A 20,962-nucleotide genomic window follows, 5' to 3' on the forward strand; every position below is an offset into this window, starting at 1 on the left:
CTGTAAATCTGCATCGAGGAGCTGATGCCACCATAATCCTCTGAGATTGATTACATCTGGATGCTGCTACTCATCAAATTATATGAAAATGAAGTCTTTACTCAATTATTTTATTTTATTCATAATGTTATGGGCTATTATATTTCTCCATGTTTGTATTGCCATATCAGTCCCACCGATTGATTCAAAGCCGAGCAGAGCAGCTGAGTAAATCCACTTGTTTTCCTGTTGAGATGAGAAGCTCGGATCCCCCTGCAGGGCAAGCCAGCTCATTGTCTTCTTCATATAATTTGCAGTAAGGTGTTAAAATGAAAAATGTTAAGGTATTCTATTAGTTGCCTAGTTTTATTGTAAAGTATAGGCTGCATGATCCCAGGGTTTCTTCTTTGCTACCACATGTCTTTTGTTCTCATTTTTGTTTTGTTTTCTAACGAGGTGATTTATCTCCTACATCTGATTCAATAGATGCTTTCTTGATTATACTAAAAGATAAGGACCTGAAGTAAGACTCATATGGTGTCTGACAGTGAGGCGTCTCTCTGTTTCAAGAGAAAATACAGAGTTTGAAGTCCTGACAAAGTCCTAAATTGCAAACACTGTGGTACAGAGGATATTTTGTCATAGGGGATGAGAGCACAGGCTGCTTGTTGCCATGGAAGTGGTGACCTTGTTGCCTTGGCAACAACCAGCAACACTATGCAGTGGCTGATAATTCTTTTGTGCAAGAATGTAGTCACTGGAGGGCCCGTTTCCTCTCACCTGGGTGGGGGAACCATCATATATTGAGGTAAGTCCTCTTACTGTAGGGTAATTCAAACGTAGATTTTTGACTGTAAGCTATATTACAGTGACAAATATATTCTGTGTATATTACGAGAGCACAATCACTGAATCAGGCCTTTTCACAGAAGATGTTTTGACAAGTCACAGTATGAAAAGCTTGATGATGATCATAACAATGATCCTGATAGTGTGCATGCTGGCTCACTGTCACACAGTTATGTTTCACTGGGACATTTAGAACAAAGCCATCGATAACTATTCCCACCTACTATTATGACTGCTGGTGATGTCTACTGCACTATCACTATCACATCTGGATTCTAACACGCGGTCACAAGGAACTAAACATGGGAGGTAATGACCCTGAACTCATCTTCTTGTCTCCCAGCACTTAGGAGCCAGTCCACCTGTGAGGACCACATCTGAGACCTGAACAGGCCAGGATGACCTCAACACATTAACACTGTCCCACCGTCAGGAGCAGGAGGTGGAAAAACCATAGCAACAGACGTGTCCGATGCCTCTCTGTTTTATCAGGATTGCATCAGAGTCTGAAGCATCATCCAAGAATGGCCTTCTGCTCAGTCGAAGGAAGACACGCTGTGCCATGGTTTGTACTATAATGTGTGTATTTCTGTTCACGTGTGAAGAATTACATGTACTGTTTGCCTCGGAGGCTCGGTGTTGTGAATGTTTGTATACGCGCCCACGTGAGTCTGCACAGCTGTTAATCATCAACCTCATTCAACCAGCGAGCGCCACATGTCTGTCCTGTATATGCGACTATATCGCTCAATGAGGTGTGTCTGGCTTATATAATGGGGACATCATTCCTCCTCTCACTGTTTCAAATTTCCAATTGTCCCTGAGTAATAGATGACAGAGCAACTCCTCTAATTATCGAATGAGACACTCACCGTGTTTACAGCAGCTTATTTAAAGAGACAGACAGCACGTCATCGTCCCTTAAAATCATGTAATTTGACTGTTTCTCTTCAGGTTTTTTTTTTCTGTTTTCTGTATTTTTAAGTGCCATATGTCAATATTCTGTCTCTCTCAGATATTGCCATGGAAGACCAACTGCCGGAGGACAACTTAACGTGCGTACCACAACAATAATCAAACATGTACCGTCTTTTGGGCTGACATCCCCTGAAAAATAGCTGCCATGGCTTTTTGTAACGAAAGCCTGCTGGAGGAGGAGTGCGGCTTCATGGGGCCGGACATGGTAGAAGAAGCAGCGGAAAGTCTCCCGTCAGAAACTGCCAATCCCCTCATATCAGTCACTCTGCGCGTGACCCTGGCCGCCATAATGATCTTCATGATTACGATTGGTTTCCTCGGCAACGCCATCGTGTGTCTGATTGTTTACCAGAAACCTGCCATGCGTTCTGCTATCAATCTCCTCCTCGCCACGTTGGCCTTTTCGGACATTATGCTCTCCCTGCTCTGCATGCCCTTCACTGCAGTCACCGTGGCCACTGCCGACTGGCGCTTTGGAAACGGCTTCTGCCGAGCGTCCATCATGCTGTACTGGCTGTTCGTCCTGGAGGGGGTGTCCATACTCCTCATAATCAGTGTGGACCGTTTCCTCATCATTGTGCAGCGGCAGGACAAGTTGACCCCGCACAGAGCTAAACTGTTGATCGCGGGTTCATGGGTGCTGAGCCTGTGTGTGTCTCTGCCGTCTGTAGTCGGGTGGAGGACGGGCGCAGCAGGTATCGGGGGTGCCTGGGCGCCGCAGTGTGTGCTGGGTTACAGCGATTCTCTGGCAGACCGTGGGTACACGGTGCTGTTGGCAGTTGCGGTATTCTTTGTACCGTTCACTGTCATGCTGTACTCTTACATGTGCATCCTCAACACTGTGCGCCGCAACACCCTGCGCATCCACAACCACACCAGCGAGCATTCCTGCCTGCCAGCACTCAACCAAGTCAGCAAGATGAGACTTACCGGCCTGCAGCGGCCCCCTCAGATCAAGGTGGACATGAGCTTCAAGACCCGAGCCTTCACCACCATTCTCATCCTCTTTGTCGGCTTCTCTGTGTGCTGGTTGCCGCACACAGTGGTCAGCTTGCTGGCCGTGTTCAGCCGGCAGTTCTACTACAGCTCGGTCTTCTACCCAATCAGCATAGGAGCCCTGTGGCTCAGCTACCTGAAGACGGTCTTCAACCCCGTCATCTACTGCTGGAGGATCAGGAAGTTCAGGGAGGCCTGTCAGGAGTTCATTCCCAAGAGCTGCAGACTGTGTCCCAGAGTGCCGGGCAGGAGCCACAGGAGAGTGAGGCCCAGCAACATCTACGTGTGCAGCGAGACTCAGTCAGCTGTGTGAAACGAGGAGGGCCAGTTTGCCGATGCCCATTCAGCAGGTTTCGACGTCGACTGTTTTTAACTCTTGCTTTTCCTCATGATAAGCAATCAAAACTCACCTGAAACACATATTGACAAAAGAAACTTTCAATCTCAATTTTAAAGCCAGCAAGGATTAGAAGAGAAGGATTCTAAGACAACTGGACAACTCCCTCCATTGAGGAAGGCCATGTGATATGATCGTAAACCTCCAGTACAGCTACTGAATAGACCTTGTGGTAAGATTATTGTGTCTGCTGCTTTCAGTCTCAAGATAAAGCAGTTGTTTTTAACTTTGTTTGCCATTATGCTTTCTGAGATTTACTGCCAAACTATTTCATATCATCCATTTTCAATTTCCTTCTCCATTTCAAAATGAGTCCCTGATGTGATTCATTAATGGAATTCTGTTTCTTCTACAGACTGTAGACAAAAAAATAATCATGCACACTTGCACAGTATTAGTGTTCAGTGAAGTCCATAAGCTTTCAACTGACGTCTTTAAAAAAACAAAATCATTTGAATGACATTTGTGCAGAAACATGGCAACGTGTGAGTTGCAACTGTTATTTAAAACCGTGCATGTGTCAACAAAGAAGTGTGTCAGTTATTGAGCTGTGAATGTTTACTTGAGTGTATTATCTTTTCATAAATAAAGGAACCAAGTTAATATATTCAGTTTGTAAAAGAGGTCGCATTGACAGAGTGCTGAGTGTTTGGATGAAAAACACAGTCGAGACATCCGCTTTTACAATGAATATGGTTGCTGGGACAAAGACATCTGTTCACTTTGAGTGGATGTACAGTATCTCTACATACACAGACATTTGTGTGTTCAACTCTATCAGCTTAGGTAACACCATTGGAAGAAAGAGGCTAGCACAGACATTTGAACGACCGTTTTCGCCAATGAACACCTGAACAAATGAAGTGAACACACTGTGGTGTTAAATATGTTTGGCATTTTTGATGTAAATACAGGTTGTCGGTTGTAATGAAGTACCGCATTAAACAGGAAGATGGCGCTGTTTATTCATTGCAAATATGGATAGCTCCATTTCCTGCTGAATTCTCAGCCTCATTAACAGACTGAAATGCCATTTTGTTTCACTTCATTCACTTCCATGAATTGCTGAAGAAATTCGAGATGCTTGCAGTGATCCTGTAGGTCTGGCACCAGGTCACTAAACAGCAACGACCTTTCTCAGGCTGGGCTGGTTTAGACATGTGGTCTTCCTTTTTTGATACAGCAAAACTGCTCATGTGATTATCAGTTTATCAGCTATATTCAAAAATGGTGAATCAAAACCATGGCACCTGGTGCTGTTCAATGGTTATACCTGAACGTCGCATGACTCAAGGAAGGTATTTTCATCACTGTACACACACATTAACAGTACATACTTACTCACATAAATACATTTAACCATGTGCCAACACATGACAACCAACACACTCTCCCTCTTAATTAAGATCACATGGTCGCTTCTACATCACATTACTGTCTTAATTTAATCAGTTAAGTTCCAACAAATCATTCAACTGCAGAGACGTCAGGAGAAGGGACTTCTTATGCTCTGATCTGAGGCTGAGACTCGTCCGAGGCTGCACTAGTTTCCTATAACAGGCGCAACCAGCATAAGCTCAGGAACATGGTTTGAAAAAAAGCCTGCATATGAATTTAGAAACTCTGTATGTTGGTCTACAATCCCACAAATGAGTTACATTCATTTAAAGTTGTATAAGAAACTTAAAACATCAACCTGACAAAAGACAATTCTGCCCAGGGTTACATTTTCTTTAATATTTTTTGTGTTAATTTTGTGTAGCAATTCTTGAATGGTATTTTAGGCGTATAGGTTGGCCTGAAAATAAACCACATTAAAGGTTGTAAAGTATGAAGCACCTGTAATGAAGTTTCCAACAACATCACATTTACACTATATGCAAACAAAACACGACACATTTTTTGGAATGAATTCATGAACTGAAAGAAATACTTTATTATCAATTTAGTTATGTTTACATATTATTTTAGGCATTCCCTCGATGGATGGTTGTTTATTCTGAAGTGTGAAATAAGTTTGTGCAGCATATTATATTGTTACAGATGAACCTGATTAGAAGTAAGAAGTTTTAAAACCATTCAGACAGAACATATCTAATCATAAGTTATTTCAGTTGTTATTTACAAACTGTGTAGAGTTAGTAAATTCTAGCATTAGGCTGATAGAAGACACATGTTCACATATATTCAACTTCTGCTACTTTATACTTCTACTCCACTACATCTCAGAGGTAAATATTGTACTTTAACCTACATTTGGGGTACTACATTTGTCTGACAGCTTTGTACTACAGATCACAGTCTTTCAACCCCTTCCTGTCCAGTGAAAACCATGGATCTTCAATGTGTTCATTTTGAATTGTTTGAGATAAACTGAAGGACGAAGTGTTCCTTTACGTGTTGAGCGTTGTCTCCTACTTCTTAAGCTAAATAAACTATTTAAAAAGTATCAGCTGGAAAACACATCGTCACAAAGCTGAAAACAGGGATGGATTTCTACGAGATACGTGGTTCTCACAGGCCAGCAACGATGCAAAGATATGATGAGCATATAGACGATGATACATTGCTGTAGATTTAACTATTAACAGCATGAATAAGAAGTTAATATTAACATTAGCCGAAGCTTAAAAATCTACAGCAGTAAAATGCAATATGAACATGAATCCAGCAGTAATATGAATACAAAACGTATCATTGTACCACACAATGATTTGGGCTACTTTTGATACTCTAAATACATTTTGATGATAATACTTATGCGGAGATTTTACTTGTACTGGAGTATTTTCACGATGTTAGCACTTTGATAAAAAAAATGATAATTTTATGTTTTTCAATAGGCATAAAAACGTGCAGGAATCATTAGTAAATGGCACGTGTTCGTACAAAACAGCTTTGGAGTAAATTATCACAAATTAATTCTGATGATATTCATCCTCACTTTCTATTACTTTGGAAAAATGTATTGTTTGGAATATGACAGGAATCTCTGGTCGCAGTTCTACTTGCATGTGTGTCTTATCATTGACTTAATTGACAACAATTCATATTCACAAATCGAAATTCTTTATCAAAAAGCCAAATGTTTTAGAACAGACGGCCTACATTTCCTCTGAATGAAGCCTACAAACAAAAATAGATGGTAAAACGTATAACCAAACTACATATACAATTTTATTTTTATCTTTTTCAATACAAACCTTTTTCCACTTCTCTTTTTTGTGATTGTAGAATTGTCTCAATAAAGTTGGTTAAAAAAAGAGTAAAATGACATGCCGTGTTGTTATGACGCGGTGCATGCCGGGAAGAGAATAGCATCCAATATGGCGACTTCTACGGGAAAAGATGGAAAAGCTGTCTGTAGCTCGGGTGTGGATCTATTACTGCACCCTGAGCTGTTGTCTCACGAGTTCATGCAGCTAATCTTACGCGAGGTGAGTTAATGTTTCGAGAGGAACGGTCTGCGTACATCAGCAGTCGTAGCCTCATGTTTGTAATATAGGGAAAAAGGGTGAGCTAACATTTCTTTCTGTCTGAATCAGAAACATGTCAGTACCAGAGAATGTGAAAGCCGGGACCGGCTCACAGAGCTTTACCTTCGGCATGTCATCCCGCTGCCGCAGAGGACTTTACCCGACAGTCGCTGGGGAAAGAGGATGGAGAAGATCCGAGGGAGGCACACAGCGGCCGGTCACAGGTCAGACAGGTAACGCTTGCTACACTGGAGGCTTTCAAGATGCACCTTAACTGGTAGTTACTGTGTTTTCATGGGCAGCTTATTAGGGACGGAAAGTAACTAAGAAACGTTACAGTTACATAAGTACCATACTGTTACTCTTGGGATACTTCTTTATTATAGTATTACCATTAATACATCTGAGCCACTACATCTTAAAGGGAGACATTGTAGCTTGTAATCCACAACATGTATTTGATAACTTCAGTTAGCTACTGCAGGTTCAGATGAAATGAAAAAAAGTAATTCAAATGAGCTCCACCTTAACCAGCTGCAACGTTAAAGTTAAACATTAAAGCGCGTACGTTACTCTGTTATATAGTTACGCAGCACCCCATAACAGATGGGGAAAATTAAAAAATATTTTTAAGACTGTTATTGAGCTGCTGGTTATCTTCAAAGACACCGTTCTCACAAATCTGCTGTCTGTCTGGAACTATAAAATGTATAAACTGCACCCCTAGTTTAACATACAGCAGGTGAGACCAGTCTGATGACATATTGAATTCTCTCCATCACATAATGTTGGTCATCACAGTCGCACGTCTACTTGGCCAGACTAAAGATACACTTCTATTCAAATCAATACAGATTAAAATACCTCAACTCAGGGTGCTCGCAAATACCGAGTGCCAATCTTAAACCAGTGCTCTCTTCTTCTTCACAAATTTAAAATTAGCATACAGTGCAGTTTTTGAGACAGAAACTCAAAACACGACCAACGGTGTGTTGGGGAAGTTCATGTGCACGTGTCGCCACAAATAGTGCAGAACATAGGTGCGCTGTGTGACCTGTGCAGCAATCTGCTCCGAGCAGTTGAGTGATATGCAGCACAAAATACGGTCGTTGGCACCCAGTTTGCAGTGTGCTGCTGGATCGGCAATGGCACACCGTCTGCTGTCTCCCTCATCCATCGGTGAGGCATGGAGAGTCACCAAGATACCAAACCGGTACAGGTGTGCCTCAGAAAATATGCCAGCACAGAGCAGTGCTTCTACCTGCTCAAAACTAGAGCCCTTACCATCAACATGAGTTTAATCCATTTTAGTTGAAATGATTGGTTGTTGTTGTAATTGTTGTTTGGTCATTTTCTGTTCCAGTAACGACCACAATAGGAAAAGGCCTCTGATTGTGTTTGACGGCAGTTCCTCTCACTCTGGCCCAGTAAAAGTAAAGAAACCAGAACGAACCACCTTGTCAACGGGAATCACCGACAGGTTAAAACCTCCTCCTGCTGCAAACCGGTGCAGCCCTGCCCCGAAGCTGTCTGGAGACACGTCTTCCTCTTCCTCTTCCTCATCCATTCATTGCAGCACCGACACAGCAGACCTCAAACGGGAAGCAAACGGCTCGGTAGGAACTTTTTGTCCTGTCACCTCAGTTATGCTTTACCTGCACATTTACTGTGTGATCCAAGGAAAATGTGCAGTTATCAAAAATGTTACTAATAGTAATACTTTCACAATACAGTTGATTCTTTGAAATAGAAAATATAATTACAAATACTGTAAATGAAGATGAAAACATACCTCTAAAATGGCAAAAAAAACCAACTTTGCAATTCAAAATACTTCCAGTGCAAAACAGAAAACTCACGATAGGAAATTATTATGAATCCATAAATGTAATAAACCATTGATATTGGCATGATAATTGATCAGTAACACATTACATTAGACCACTTTTTGTAATATTTGCTTCATCTTCCATCTCTTCAGGGTGCAATGAAGTCTCCAGATTTGAAGAAAAAGATCCACCATGTGACGTGGCCCTGACCTCTAAACCTCTATACACACCGACCTGATTGCAGCTCGGGCTCTGAAGGACAGACCGCTCCCCTCCCACCGAATGTTGTTTCCCAGTATCTGTGCTCTCCCCATCAAAGTTATCCAACTAAATGTACCACAGAATGGATGAAACCCCTTAAACCTGTGTGTCTACGCCACCTCACAGCTCTCTGTCTGCCACGAGCTGACAGGATGGTTCTCCGAGGATCCTGCTTTTAAAGTCACAAGCTTCCTTGTAGCTTTCCACAACCTCAAGTGCCCTTACCATAGATGATCAGCGACTCTCCTCGTGTCCTACACGGAGAGCTTCTCGAGGACAAAACAAGTAACACGACTTGTTTTCTGAAAATGCCATTTATGGAAATGATGGTGTTGATGTTCTGTTTCTGTGCACAAGTTGGTTTTGTTCAGAGGGCCTCCAGTACTGAGTTGCGAAGGTGAAAGGGTGCGTTTCCTGTCTAGGTTTTGTTTAAAGTGTTGTAAGTGGTAGCACCATGACTTGAATGGACAGATTCACTTTGAAACAAATGATTTAGGCTCTCATAGTTTGAGATTGTGACTGATGGACATATCTAAGATTCATTGTCAACACCTTTTAAGGCAGTGCAAAAAAATAGTGTTTGAAGCGAGAGTAGGTGTCTTTTTTTCTTCTTCTCAATGAACTCTATTCCACTGATGTTTGGCGTCAGTTGTTCAGGGTTTTTAAATATGAGTGTTTAATGGTATTGTGCATTTTTTTTTCAAGCTGGATCATAGTCCATGGTTAAATAGCCATTTTGAGACAGAGGAAGCAAGTAACCTTTATTCATGTACTTGAATATTGTCTTTTAACAATTCATACAAAAGAGAGGAAAATAGACTAAACCAGGAATATTGTTATTTTGGAAGCATGTATTCTGACTTGTGTATAGATTGACTCAGTTACTTTCTTTGAAACGGATGTGCACAGAGTTCATCAAAAAGATTTACAAAGCATTTTAAATCCATTGTGAAATCCAGTGTCATGTTTGTATCGATGCTTTTTTAAATAAATGATCTCAATACAATTAATTGCTTCTGTTGATTTAATTACAGAAAAATAAACCGCTTTGTGGTCCATGTCGGATATGCCGGAATTGAAAAGTACCTTAAACTAACGCTGTAAAAAGTAATAAAGGAAATCTAAATTCTTCTTAAAGCTCGGATAACCATCTATTTTTTTTGCATCATTTGGGGGACACAAATCCACAATAACCGAGCATATTGTTATTCAAGTGCTCTGAGAGAAAACTTGACTTCTGCACCTGTTTATGACTCGTTTACAGACTTTGGCCTCACATTAACAAATGATGCACACACACGTCCCTTCATACAGTGAAAGCACAAGAACTGCCTATATGCTGCAAAGCAACCAAAAAAAAGGAAGACTGACTTAAGAAAAAGAAAGAATTGCAAAGACGGAGAGAAATGTAAGTGGTTCAGCCATCTGCAAACTGTAGCCAAAGACCCACGGCTGCAAGAAGCTCAATGGTAAGCAGAAGGCATTTGCTCTCCATCATTGAAACGCTGATATTGTATCTAGCTACAGCCTCAAATCGCGGTGTGTCATCTCAAAGGCTTTACAGGCTCATAAGTTTGCAAAGAAACGGGACTCTCGTAAAGAAATCGTCTGGTAATTCGTCATTTCCCCGGGAGAATCATGCAATGGCTTGCGTTAGTCAGTGGGTGAGTGAGCGAGCGAGTGTGCACCGCTATGTCTGTCCACAGCTAATATTGCATTCTACTGCATTGCATGTTTGGTGCTCATTTATGGCTGTATGCTCAATGAGCTATTGTTGCGTTGACTCACACTTTTTCAAAACACCTTTTATTGACTGTTCTATACTGCCAGTGACTGCCTGTTGATTCCTCACACACTACTCTTTACCGGTAAAGGCCGCAAGTGATAACGCAAGTGAGTGCATCGCTGAACCCCAGCCGCTATTCTGCGGCCAGACACACATTGGGGGGAAGACCGTTCTCTTTACAGCGAAAGGGAAAACCATAGACTGTATGTTTATGGAACACAAACTATCTCCCCACTTTTATTGTTTTTGGACGGTGTCTTTGGTTATCAGCTGACAGATAACGGAACGACACGCAGCGGACTCATGCAACCTTGGTGTAGTTTGTTCATAGCGCAACGCTTGCGTTTCACTTCTGCTGATTGCATTCACGCTTCAAAATGAATGAAAGTGGTGTTCATTTGTGGAGATTATCTTGCTCAACAAAACTGGTTGGCACCATAGACTTACTGTACCGTAAACTTATTTTCTGCACTACTCCGAAAATTCAATGGAAAAACATATTGGCTATTTGTCACATTTTTTAATGCTACCGTTCTCCCCCATCTTTAAGAGATCTCCGACCCACCAATCTGCACTAGCTTTTGTACAAAATGTGTGTAAATTCTTCTGTTCAAAGGTCAGACAGTAGAAATATTTCCACCCTTTTGTTTTTTATATGAACAATTCTGAAATGCATGTGATATCACACAGCTTCAGTTGGCAATTATAAAAGACACAATTTTAATATTTTTAATTGGTAATACCAGAGCTCATTCTTAAAACCTCTACTATTTATGGCATCAAGCTAGTCCATGCACAAAGCAGCAATTATAACACATCAAAGTGGATAATCTACATTAATATTGTAGATTTATTTCAAAATGCTTCATACAGTATCAATCTGCAACCATGATGCTGTTGCATAAGGAAAGATCTTTACGTTCATGTTATTTTATTAGTGACAACTTTTTCTCAAAGAACTATTTATTTAAATAATATCTCTAAATTAAAATAATACTGTTAGTAGTTTTTATTTCATGGCATAGAACAACATACATTCATAGTAAGGTTGTAAAGGTGCTATGGATGCTATGCGCTGTGCTCTGATAGTATTTATTGTATCTTTGTCATTGCTCTATTGTAACATGATCATCCAATCCGATGTATTAGCCGTCCTTCAGACTGAATTAGATGTCCTTGCCGCACTCTGGGCACAGGATGTCGTCGCGTTCAGTGAGGAAGCCACGGCCAACCAGGGACACGGAGCACTTCTTACAGTTGAAGCAGTCATTGTGCCACTGGCGCTCCTCAAAGGAAATGTACTTACTACCTCCAAGGCCTGAAAGTGAAGAACAAGTCCAAGTTACAACAACTGGAAAAATATTATAAAGCGTGGACCTAAATTGCATATCACACAAAACTAATTTGTGTTTCATGACAAAAACATTGATTCATTGTGATTACCGCTGATGGGGGTGATGCAGGAGGCACACTTCTTGGCATAAAGGTTGCAGAAACAGTTGAGACAATAGGCAAAGTCATCTCTAGAGGTAAACCTCTGGCCAGACAGCTGCTGCTTGCAGCTAGTGCACAGGAAGCAGTCCTTGTGCCAGGGCTGGTCATGGTAGGTCACCCCGCCAGTGGTGATGGGCTAATAAGAGGAAACAGGAATGTCATATGGTCACACTTCAGGTGTAATCATTGTTCTTTTCGTAAAGATGGAGAATGATTGAGTACTGCTTTGAAAATCAGTTCCAGGTTGGTGTCCTACCTTCTTGCAGTGCACACACTGCATGGCAAACTGCTTCTCATAGCAGGGCACACAGAAGTTATGGCTGTCCTTGGGGATAAAGCTCTTGGTGCCAATGGGCTGCTGGCATCTCTGGCAGGTGAAACAGGTCTCGTGCCAGCTGTTCCCCTTGTGCTCCATCTTCCTGGAGCCTTCAGAGACACACAACATGATGGGATGGATGGAGTTAGTGAAGGAAGGCAAAGACAGCAATAAGAATTAGAAAAAACTAAATGTGCGTTTTGGAGTCAAGAAACAATATACATTTAAATATTTATTTTTGGTGTTTGCGAGAACAACCAATTCAATTTATGGAAAAACAACTTTAGTTTAACTATCAACTTGATATAAAAAATGTCCAAAGTGTTCATATTGGTCCTTTTTTTTATTAGTATCAATCGAGATGAGAGTTAAGAGGTCACCATAATATGATCATAAAATGATAATAATATGATAAACCATACATGTGGTACCATACACATTTTGATGGTCTCATAATCAGGAGTGATTTTATATTTCGAAAGCGTTAGAATTGCCCCAGTTCCTGAATACGTAATTACATTGTTAGATACATGATGTAAAACACATTACAGTTACAGTTTCTATTTATGCTGCATTATCTGTAAAAACTTGCTGTGACTATATTTGCTTCCCTATGCACAGATGTTCTCTCTTCAACACATTAACTGATAATTCATAAGCATAGATACCCAGTCGTCTTACTAACAGTTCCAAATTCACGACTGGTCACTGAAGACGAACTCCCTTCCTGGTAATCTAAGGCTGGCAAATTCAGTATCGTCTTTTAAATCTCTTCTGAAGACTCGCTTATCTTTACATCTGACAGATTTTATTTTATTTCTTTATTTTTATCTTATTTCACCTGTTTGATTGTGTTTCTTATTTGCTTTCATGTTTATTGTGAAGCACTTTGTTTTGGAAAGGTTGCTATAAAAATAAAGTTATTATTTCTGACGAACTGCTGTGCACACTTTCCCTCACATAATTACACTGATGTATTACACTTATGATGACACATTTGGCAGCATTTAGATTTAAGACAATCATTTGTAATGATTGTCTTAAATCTGTGTATTTATATATAGAATAATATACAGAATAGTGTCTCTATTTCACAGAGGCACTATTCTGACGCTTACATACTTTCGCAAAGTTTTTCATATCAAAAATTGGAATTTGCTATGTTGCTTTTGTATGGACTCAACTTAAATATGTTGCTTTCTTTGTGGATTTCTTCCTGTACCTGGCATGATGGTTTTCTTGCACTCATGGCACTTGGAGGAATACTCATTGGAGTAGCACTCAGTGCAGAGGAGCTTTTCATCCTTGGTGGAGAAGGGCTTGTCCACAAGCGAACGCTTGCACTGGAAACACATGAAACACTCCTCATGCCAGTGACGGTCCTTGTAAGACAGATCCTACAAGAACATCAGATGGATGGTTAGAGCTGTGCCGACTTTGATGATAAATAGCGTTCAAGACAGAAATCCAGAGAAAGAGCGTGTTAGGGATCATATGCTCGATGTATTTTGTGACACCTCTTACCCTGGTGCTACAGCCAATGGGCTTCTTGCACTCCTCACAGGTGTTGGAGTACAGGCTCTCGTAACATTTCACACAGTAGGGATTCTCCTCTCTCAGAACATACTTCTTCCCAAAAAGGGACTCTTTGCAGTAGTGGCAGTCGTAGCGCTCAGTCATTGTCACAAAGAGTCTCTTACCTGAGAGAGTGGGAAACAAAAAGAGACACAGGAAGTGAGAGGAGAGAAAGTATTCTGTTGAAAGCACGTGACTTAATGCAGTTGTAAACCGAGGTAAACTCCCACATGGAGTTGATTTCACAAATGAAACAGTTTAATCCGGACAATTTTTCAACCCCCAGCAGCTAAATAACAAAACATGTTGTACAGTTTTGTCTTTTTGCTACTCAGTTAAAATACATATCTCAGAGATCGTTAATTCCAAGCATTAAATGTGTCTTTCTTCTTGGACACATTCGGTATCAAGATCCTTCACATGACAGATTTGTTTTCCATGTTGCATTTCTTTCCCTTTCATCTCTCTCTCTCCCATCTCTCAGCAGTCTCGGTATCAGAACTCGAAGGTGATAGATGAGAAGGACATAAATAACTCCTATCAGCCCCGCGTAGAGACACTCAACGCCCCCCCCCCCCCCCCCCCCCCCCATTGCATACCAACGTTGACTATGCCGCGGTACTTTGACCCATCCATCACCTCACGGCCAGCTGTCAGCACCAGATCACTGTATCCCTTGTCATCGTGCGGGTGTGTGAGTGTGTGTCTTTGTATAAGTGGCTTTGAATGGCACTCGTAATAATGGCTACTCACAATCTGCAGCTGTTTGTGGTCTGCCTGTTAAGCCCTCTGGTTAGCCCACCTGTGCCTAACTACTCTTACCCTCTCTGGACCAAGGATAGTATATAGGCAATAAATCTAAATGTGTGTGTGCAGTATGGACATCTTTACGAGGCATGAGAAAAGGTTATATGAGACGATAATGAGCTTGAACATATTGCCACCTCAGGCTTTTTGTTTGACACACACACACTCTACTATTGAAGTGACTATATGTGCTCGGCAAAGCTTTGACCATATAAGGAGGCTACAAAAAAAACATGGAAAACTCAAAATGCATGTCCCTCCTGACCACTCTTTCATTCTTTTCTGGTTTACTTAATTGCTTGAATTCCTCTTTTTAATTCAGCTTTGCTCGTACAGTCGGAGATTCTTCCTCTTGATCTATTTGCGACCATTGTGTGTTCCCACCTCTGTGCTCCAACATTAGATCTGTGCGTGATCTGTTGTGTATGGTGTCTTTTATCTGGCTTAAGTTGAGGCCTATAATATGCCCATCCTTTATGCTCTGAGTTATTCTCACCCCTCCCACATTCCCTCATTGTCTATTGCTCCAACCATGACTCACCTAGCTTATATAAGGATTTATCGGACTCCTAAAAATAAAAAAGGATAATCTCAACTGCCACAAATAAAACCTCCAGCTTTATTAGACACGTCATGCAACTGTTTGCCAGCTCCTGGGGTCTCTTTGATGCTGCCCATCGGTGCAGCCTGGCCTATTCCCTCAATCAACTCTCAGTGCATTATGTCTTTTGTTTAAATCCACACTCATTTTCTAATTATTGCAAGGAATTCATTTTTTTGTCAAGCTGAAAAATAAAAATCAATGTGCTTTTTATGGCTCAAGTAAGCCTAATACAGCTCTTCACAATACCAAATGTTTTAAAGATGCACATTTTTGTCTTTAAAATGTTATCCAACCGTGTATAGTATGCAATCCATAAACCAGCACTATCTCTGACAGTGAGACCTCTAAACAGCCTGCTTACATCGATTTCCTACTCTTTCAAAGCAACAATTCTGGTGACATTCCTCGATGATTGAATACGTATTCAACAGCAGTCAGTAATAGTAGGCTTTTAAGAATAAAATGTATAATCGAATTAAGCTCCTGAATTAAATCCTGAAGTAAATGCAAGACAAATGAAAATGTGCAGTTCAACCTGAATCCTTCCACCGACTCTAAAATGCCATGCTACTGTAAAGAAACTATATTCCTCTTCTGTGTGGAGATATTTTCAGGAACATTTTGAATCCCTTAGTTGTTGCATTAACAGGTACTTTTTGTACTTAAAAAGTGTGACTGGAAGATTTTATACTGAATTGCATCACACCAAAATGCTATGAAGTGCGACAAATGCTGTAAAGTCACAACAAAAGCAAAAGAACCGACCGGTTTGCCAAAATGGAAGTTACTGTGTAATAAAACAAGTCAGCAGCTGACACCTTCACTGACACAGTTTTGCTGAAGCGAAGTGTGAGATTGATGAGAAGAGAGGAAAGACGGTTGGAAATGAACAGGGGTCAACAGGGTTTTTTTGGAGATAGATGATTTAATAAAAGATGAAGTCAGGCTTTCTCTGAGACAGACACAAGGGCAGAGAGATGGGGGGAGAGAAGGGGGGGTTAAATAGTTAAGGTACTGTGCAGGTAGAAAGAGGACGAACATGAGCAGGTGGATGGGGAGGCAGACAGGAGGATGCCAGAGCAACCTGGAAAATGGAAGACACAGTGAATGGACACCAATGAAAGGATGAATGGGTGCAAAGATGGATGGGTGGATGGAGCAGTTGAACAGAGTTTGGTCTTACCTTCCTGTTTGAGGAGTGTTTGCCTGTGCGGAGTCTGGGCAGACTGAGAGAGGAGACTCCGGGTGAGCCGTAGTTACTCCTGATTGCAATACTCCACCCATCAAGGGCTAATTGAAAACAAAGGAGGGGCAACTGGGGGGGGGGGGTTAGCAGAGGGGCAGGGAATCTTTTTCGAGATGATCTATAAATACAGCGGTGCTTCACAGAGATAACCCCAGGGCCCCCTTTCACTCGCTCATTCAGTCACCAGCGAGGACGTGTGGCCTTTTAAGGTCACTCAGTTGTTCACTCTCTCACGTACTCACTCAGTGATTCACTTGCTCACTCACTCACATACATTTCACTATATTTGTGTTTCTCCTCACAACGGCCTTATCATACTGTCCCTCCCTATCCAACTTCCTGCAGAAAAGCAAGTTATCGACTGCTGAATGCTGTTTTCTTTACGTTTGAGATATCTGTGGGGATCAATGTCATAATATTACAAACACACACATACACACACACACACACACACACACACATGCACGCTGTTACATAATGCTTTAATCTTCCTATGGCCGGTTGATACATGATGAAAAAGATGCCAAGGATCAAACGTCATTGTTGTCCTGTGAGATTTGTCCTTGCTCATATGTCTCATCTGTCTTTACCTCCCTATATTTCCCCTCACAAGGGAATACGCATTCAATCCCAAACCTCCAACGTGTCGGGTACAGTATCCAGGCCGGGTAACGACAGACACTCTCATGTGCTTCTCCTTCTCTCTCTCTCTCTCTCTCTCTCTCTCTCTCTCTCTCTCTCTCTCTCGCTCTCTCTCTCGCTCTCTCTCTCTCTCTCGCTCTCTCTCTCGCTCTCTCTCTCTCTCTCTCTCTCTCTCTCTCTCTCTCTCTCTCTCTCTCTCTCTCCCCCCTGTCTTAAGCAGGTCTTCCTGACCCAGTGGTCCCTGGACACTCTCCAGTGAGAAAATGCGTCACTAGATTCAAGCGTTCTATTTTTGGGGCTTCACAAAGTGTGTGTGTGTGTGTGTGTGTGTGTGTGTGTGTGTGTGTGTGTGTGTGTGTGTGTGTGTGTGTGAGTGTGTGTACATGTATTTTAGCCAGCGACATGGCTGCTGGTCCTTTACTTTGGTCCAGACTGAAATATCTCAACAAGTATTAGATGTATTGAAATTAAATCAATGAAATCCCGAGAGGATGAATCCTATTTCATTTGGTGATCCCCCTGGCTGGTTCACATTTGTGGATGAATGGATTGTCATGAAATGTGTTTGTTTCCCTCGGGATAAATAGTGAGACGTTATCCCTTTACTTTTCACAGTGTCAGGTCATAACTTTCATTTGTCACATACTGTGATTTAAGACCAAATACTTACAAAACGAATGGTATTCCCATCAGCCTCAGCTGTACCTTGTGACGAGTGCACAAGTACAGCTAAGATGATGAACATGGTATTATACCTGATAAAGATCAGTATTTGGCTCACAGAGGTGTTATCATGGGTGTAAACTGTTGAAGTAACTGTGGCAAGGAGTACAGTTTATAACAATGGGTTATTGTTGTTTTTATATCAAACAATGTTATTTTTTATTACTCCTATGCAAGTGTTCCAAATGCCACCTGCAATTAAAATATGTTTAAAAGAAACTTTTCAATGTTTAAATGTAGATAATATCGTGTCGATGCTGTCATGAATAAATACTTTATTTATTCCCGTGGGGACATTTGCGATGCCTGCCTTTCTAAACCGGTTTGAAACAGGCAGCTGGGACAATAAGGGGCCTTTGACATTTGGACGAGCAGGCGGAATTGAAGTCTGATGACAAGAGACAAAAGAGGATGTTGTGCTAGTTAAGAGGAAAAGATTAGGAATAGATTTGATTACTCTGCCCAACAAACATGACACTTTTTCACTCATTCATCCAATTTGCTTATAGTAAAAAAAAAAAAAAACTATACAGATATTCCTCACCAATATAAATCACATATGTTCATACACTCCATAAATTCATCTGATTGCACCAATGTATACATTCGACACATTACAATAACAGTTAAGTCCCTGGCATGGAAAATAATGCATTTCAGTTCACTTAATTGTAGGCATGAGGTCTAATTGATACCACGAGGGCCAATATGTTTTATCCCCAACTTAAAAATTGTTATTTAGCATGCCCTCAATCATTGACCCCCCCAGCCCTCAGCCTTTGCTTCTTGCTTGTCTTTAGCTGGCACAAAGTTGTCCCTCCCCCACTCTGTGCTCTGGATTGACGCCTCCAACTCAGCTGCTAAGGCCAGGGGATAAAGGTGCAGCTGTTTGGGCACTGCAAGGCTATCGTGATGCTAAAGCCGGGTGCTTACTTCTGCTGGAAATACAGCCATGCGGAAAGGTCAAGCAAGGCCAACCCCATCATCACTAGTGAACCGTTAATCATTAATGCCACAGCAACCAATTGGTCTGGAATTTCTGTGGGTCACCCAAGATCCAATATGATCCTCTGGAAAAACTCCACTTCACTGCCTGACAAACTGGTTGAAATGGATCCCGCCAACTGACTTTAAAGAACGTGCAGCGTCGTAATGAAGGTCTCTAACGGGCAATTAGTGCTGATGAAGAGGAACATAATCATTTTTGGGCTCCCACTGTGGGATGAGGGTAAACTTAGCAAGTGTGTCTACCATAGACTGGATTTAATGTTGAAGACTCACTAATAGATTACCTGCATAAAAGGAATATTTGACATATTGGTAAATACTGTCATTGGCTTTCTTGCAGAGAATTGCATGAGAATAGTACAGTATGGAAATACAGTATATACTGTAAGGGTAACTATTCTCTCTCTTTGCTATACAGCTAGCAGCTGGTTAGCTTAGCACCAAGACTGGAACTGGGGGAAACAGCTAATCGGGCTCTGTCCAACGATAACAAAATGCATCTGTATCAGCATCTGTAAAGCTCACCTTTTAACTCTTTATCTTTTAAAACGTGAAAAACAAAAACAAAAAATCCCATTTTTCTGTTTTATGGGGGTCTGTTTTTGGTCCCAGCCAAGAACTAGTTCTGGTAGAACTAGTTGTAGTTTGGGTACATTTTGGATGAATGCTATCTTTTGTTAATGCTAGAGTACCAATTATGCTGTCAACAGGACATTCTTGTCACGAACAAGCTGTATTAATTAAATATGTTTTGAGGAAATACTGGTCTGTGTTCCTTGTGTAATTTCTATGATTTGAGTGAGGGAATAGAGATGACTCCTCTTATCTAATTGCCAGTTAATTGTGATGTAATTGTGATCCCAAACACGTGATTGTCTGTATGTTTAAACTGCAAGGCCCCAATTTGTCTTTTTTTTCATAAAAGTTTTGCCTCACGAGCCTCAACTGTTTTACATTTTTGGAATTTGTTGAGAGAATTTATTCTTGATCAATGCAAATTACATTATGTGGTATGGTCATGATTATGTGGTATGGTCATGTGGTGTATGAGAAAAGTATGCAGAATTATAAAAAGAATCCCCTCAAAAAACTTAATTGTAGGTTCCACTGTATGAGTGCGGGAGCAAGAGTAAAGGCTAGAAAGCTCAGGGTGTTAGTCAAAGAGTATCTTTGGACTGTAAAGGATTCAGAGCTATTTATACAGTTATCCCAGATGGATGGTAGCCTGAGGCCCCATCATCTCTGTGTGCAGCCACACAGAGATGTGTGGGATTACTTTTCATGATATCAGCAGCAGGACGATTTGAAACGCATCCTTACATGTATACCTGTTTATTCCTTAATTCTTTAATAATTCCCAGCATGCATTAGGACAGATAGGACATCCCAAACACAAAAACAGGGGGAAAGAAAACTCTTTCAAATATAACGTAAAATAAATTGAAGTCTTGCAAACACAAAAAAAATCTTTTAAAGTTAAAATGAGTAAAACTACAGTTTTATTTTTGTCCCGCTCTAAAACTCCTGTTCCTGTGCACATTTATCTGGTCAGTTTGGTTGCTTTGGTTGTCACTCTGTCTTCACTCTGTGCCAAAGTAGTGATGTGGGTCTATATACGACACAGCAAATCTTCACTCATTAAGCCTGGTGTTGTGTTCGCAGACCACTAAATCCCAGCAGAGATTAGGGGGACGTTTCAACCCCAGCAGTCACCAGACACTTTATTTAGATGCTATTCAGATGTTTATCTTTTGTCTTTGTTCCTTTTGCCTTTTATGTACAAAACCACACAAACAGTCGATTTTACACCAACAAATACAGAATTACTACAATCTGCTTTCCTCTGGAATCATCTCTGTTACGTGGGACATTGGAAAGCACACAGATTAATATGGAGAGCCTCAAAAAGTAGAGCAGAAAGGATCCTTAAAATGAATATTTTAATCTGTAATGTTATTGTCTTTCCTCAAAAAACCCTCTCTTTTGCACTCACCAG

The 20,962-nt window shown here is 41.0% G+C and overlaps 3 protein-coding genes across 4 annotated transcripts; 2 read left to right on the plus strand and 1 right to left on the minus strand.

Moving 5' to 3' along the window:
* Nucleotides 1-1,951: 1,951 nt before the first annotated feature.
* gpr45 (G protein-coupled receptor 45) lies at nucleotides 1,952-3,115 on the plus strand (the record flags this gene model as incomplete). Its single annotated transcript, XM_079276925.1, has 1 exon — nucleotides 1,952-3,115. The coding sequence occupies one exon, from the start codon at nucleotides 1,952-1,954 to the stop codon at nucleotides 3,113-3,115; it is 1,164 nt and encodes a 387-aa protein (XP_079133051.1).
* A 3,392-nt stretch (nucleotides 3,116-6,507) lies between these two features.
* cUnh2orf49 (chromosome Un C2orf49 homolog) lies at nucleotides 6,508-11,116 on the plus strand. Of its 2 annotated transcripts, none has more exons than XM_079276476.1 (4): nucleotides 6,508-6,636; nucleotides 6,745-6,908; nucleotides 8,039-8,291; nucleotides 8,657-11,116. In XM_079276476.1, the coding sequence occupies exons 1-4, from the start codon at nucleotides 6,526-6,528 to the stop codon at nucleotides 8,711-8,713; spliced, it is 585 nt and encodes a 194-aa protein (XP_079132602.1). In that variant the 5' UTR covers nucleotides 6,508-6,525; the 3' UTR covers nucleotides 8,714-11,116. The 2 variants fall into 2 exon arrangements, with proteins under 2 accessions (XP_079132602.1, XP_079132603.1); XM_079276477.1 differs by having other exon boundaries at nucleotides 6,745-6,899.
* Nucleotides 11,117-11,266: 150 nt separating this feature from the next.
* fhl2a (four and a half LIM domains 2a) lies at nucleotides 11,267-16,662 on the minus strand. The gene is made up of 6 exons (XM_079276475.1): nucleotides 16,531-16,662; nucleotides 13,886-14,061; nucleotides 13,584-13,758; nucleotides 12,302-12,471; nucleotides 11,995-12,181; nucleotides 11,267-11,869 (listed from the first exon to the last, which is right to left on the minus strand). The coding sequence occupies exons 2-6, from the start codon at nucleotides 14,039-14,041 to the stop codon at nucleotides 11,718-11,720; spliced, it is 840 nt and encodes a 279-aa protein (XP_079132601.1). The 5' UTR covers nucleotides 14,042-14,061; nucleotides 16,531-16,662; the 3' UTR covers nucleotides 11,267-11,717.
* Nucleotides 16,663-20,962: the final 4,300 nt, after the last annotated feature.

This window comes from Melanostigma gelatinosum (assembly GCF_949748355.1).
Source record: "Melanostigma gelatinosum genome assembly, chromosome: 10".
Classification (NCBI taxonomy): domain Eukaryota; kingdom Metazoa; phylum Chordata; class Actinopteri; order Perciformes; family Zoarcidae; genus Melanostigma; species Melanostigma gelatinosum.

Bases quoted from the DNA above. Each gene is read 5' to 3' on its own strand.
- cUnh2orf49 (XM_079276476.1), top strand. From the start codon at position 6,526: ATGGCGACTTCTACGGGAAAAGATGGAAAAGCTGTCTGTAGCTCGGGT. The intron at 6,637-6,744 runs GTGAGTTAATGT...TGTCTGAATCAG, and splicing joins TGCAGCTAATCTTACGCGAG to AAACATGTCAGTACCAGAGA. The intron at 6,909-8,038 runs GTAACGCTTGCT...TTTCTGTTCCAG, and splicing joins GCCGGTCACAGGTCAGACAG to TAACGACCACAATAGGAAAA.
- fhl2a (XM_079276475.1), bottom strand. From the start codon at position 14,041: ATGACTGAGCGCTACGACTGCCACTACTGCAAAGAGTCCCTTTTTGGG. The intron at 13,759-13,885 runs GTAAGAGGTGTC...ATGTTCTTGTAG, and splicing joins CCATTGGCTGTAGCACCAGG to GATCTGTCTTACAAGGACCG. The intron at 12,472-13,583 runs GTACAGGAAGAA...GTGTCTCTGAAG, and splicing joins CAAGAAAACCATCATGCCAG to GCTCCAGGAAGATGGAGCAC.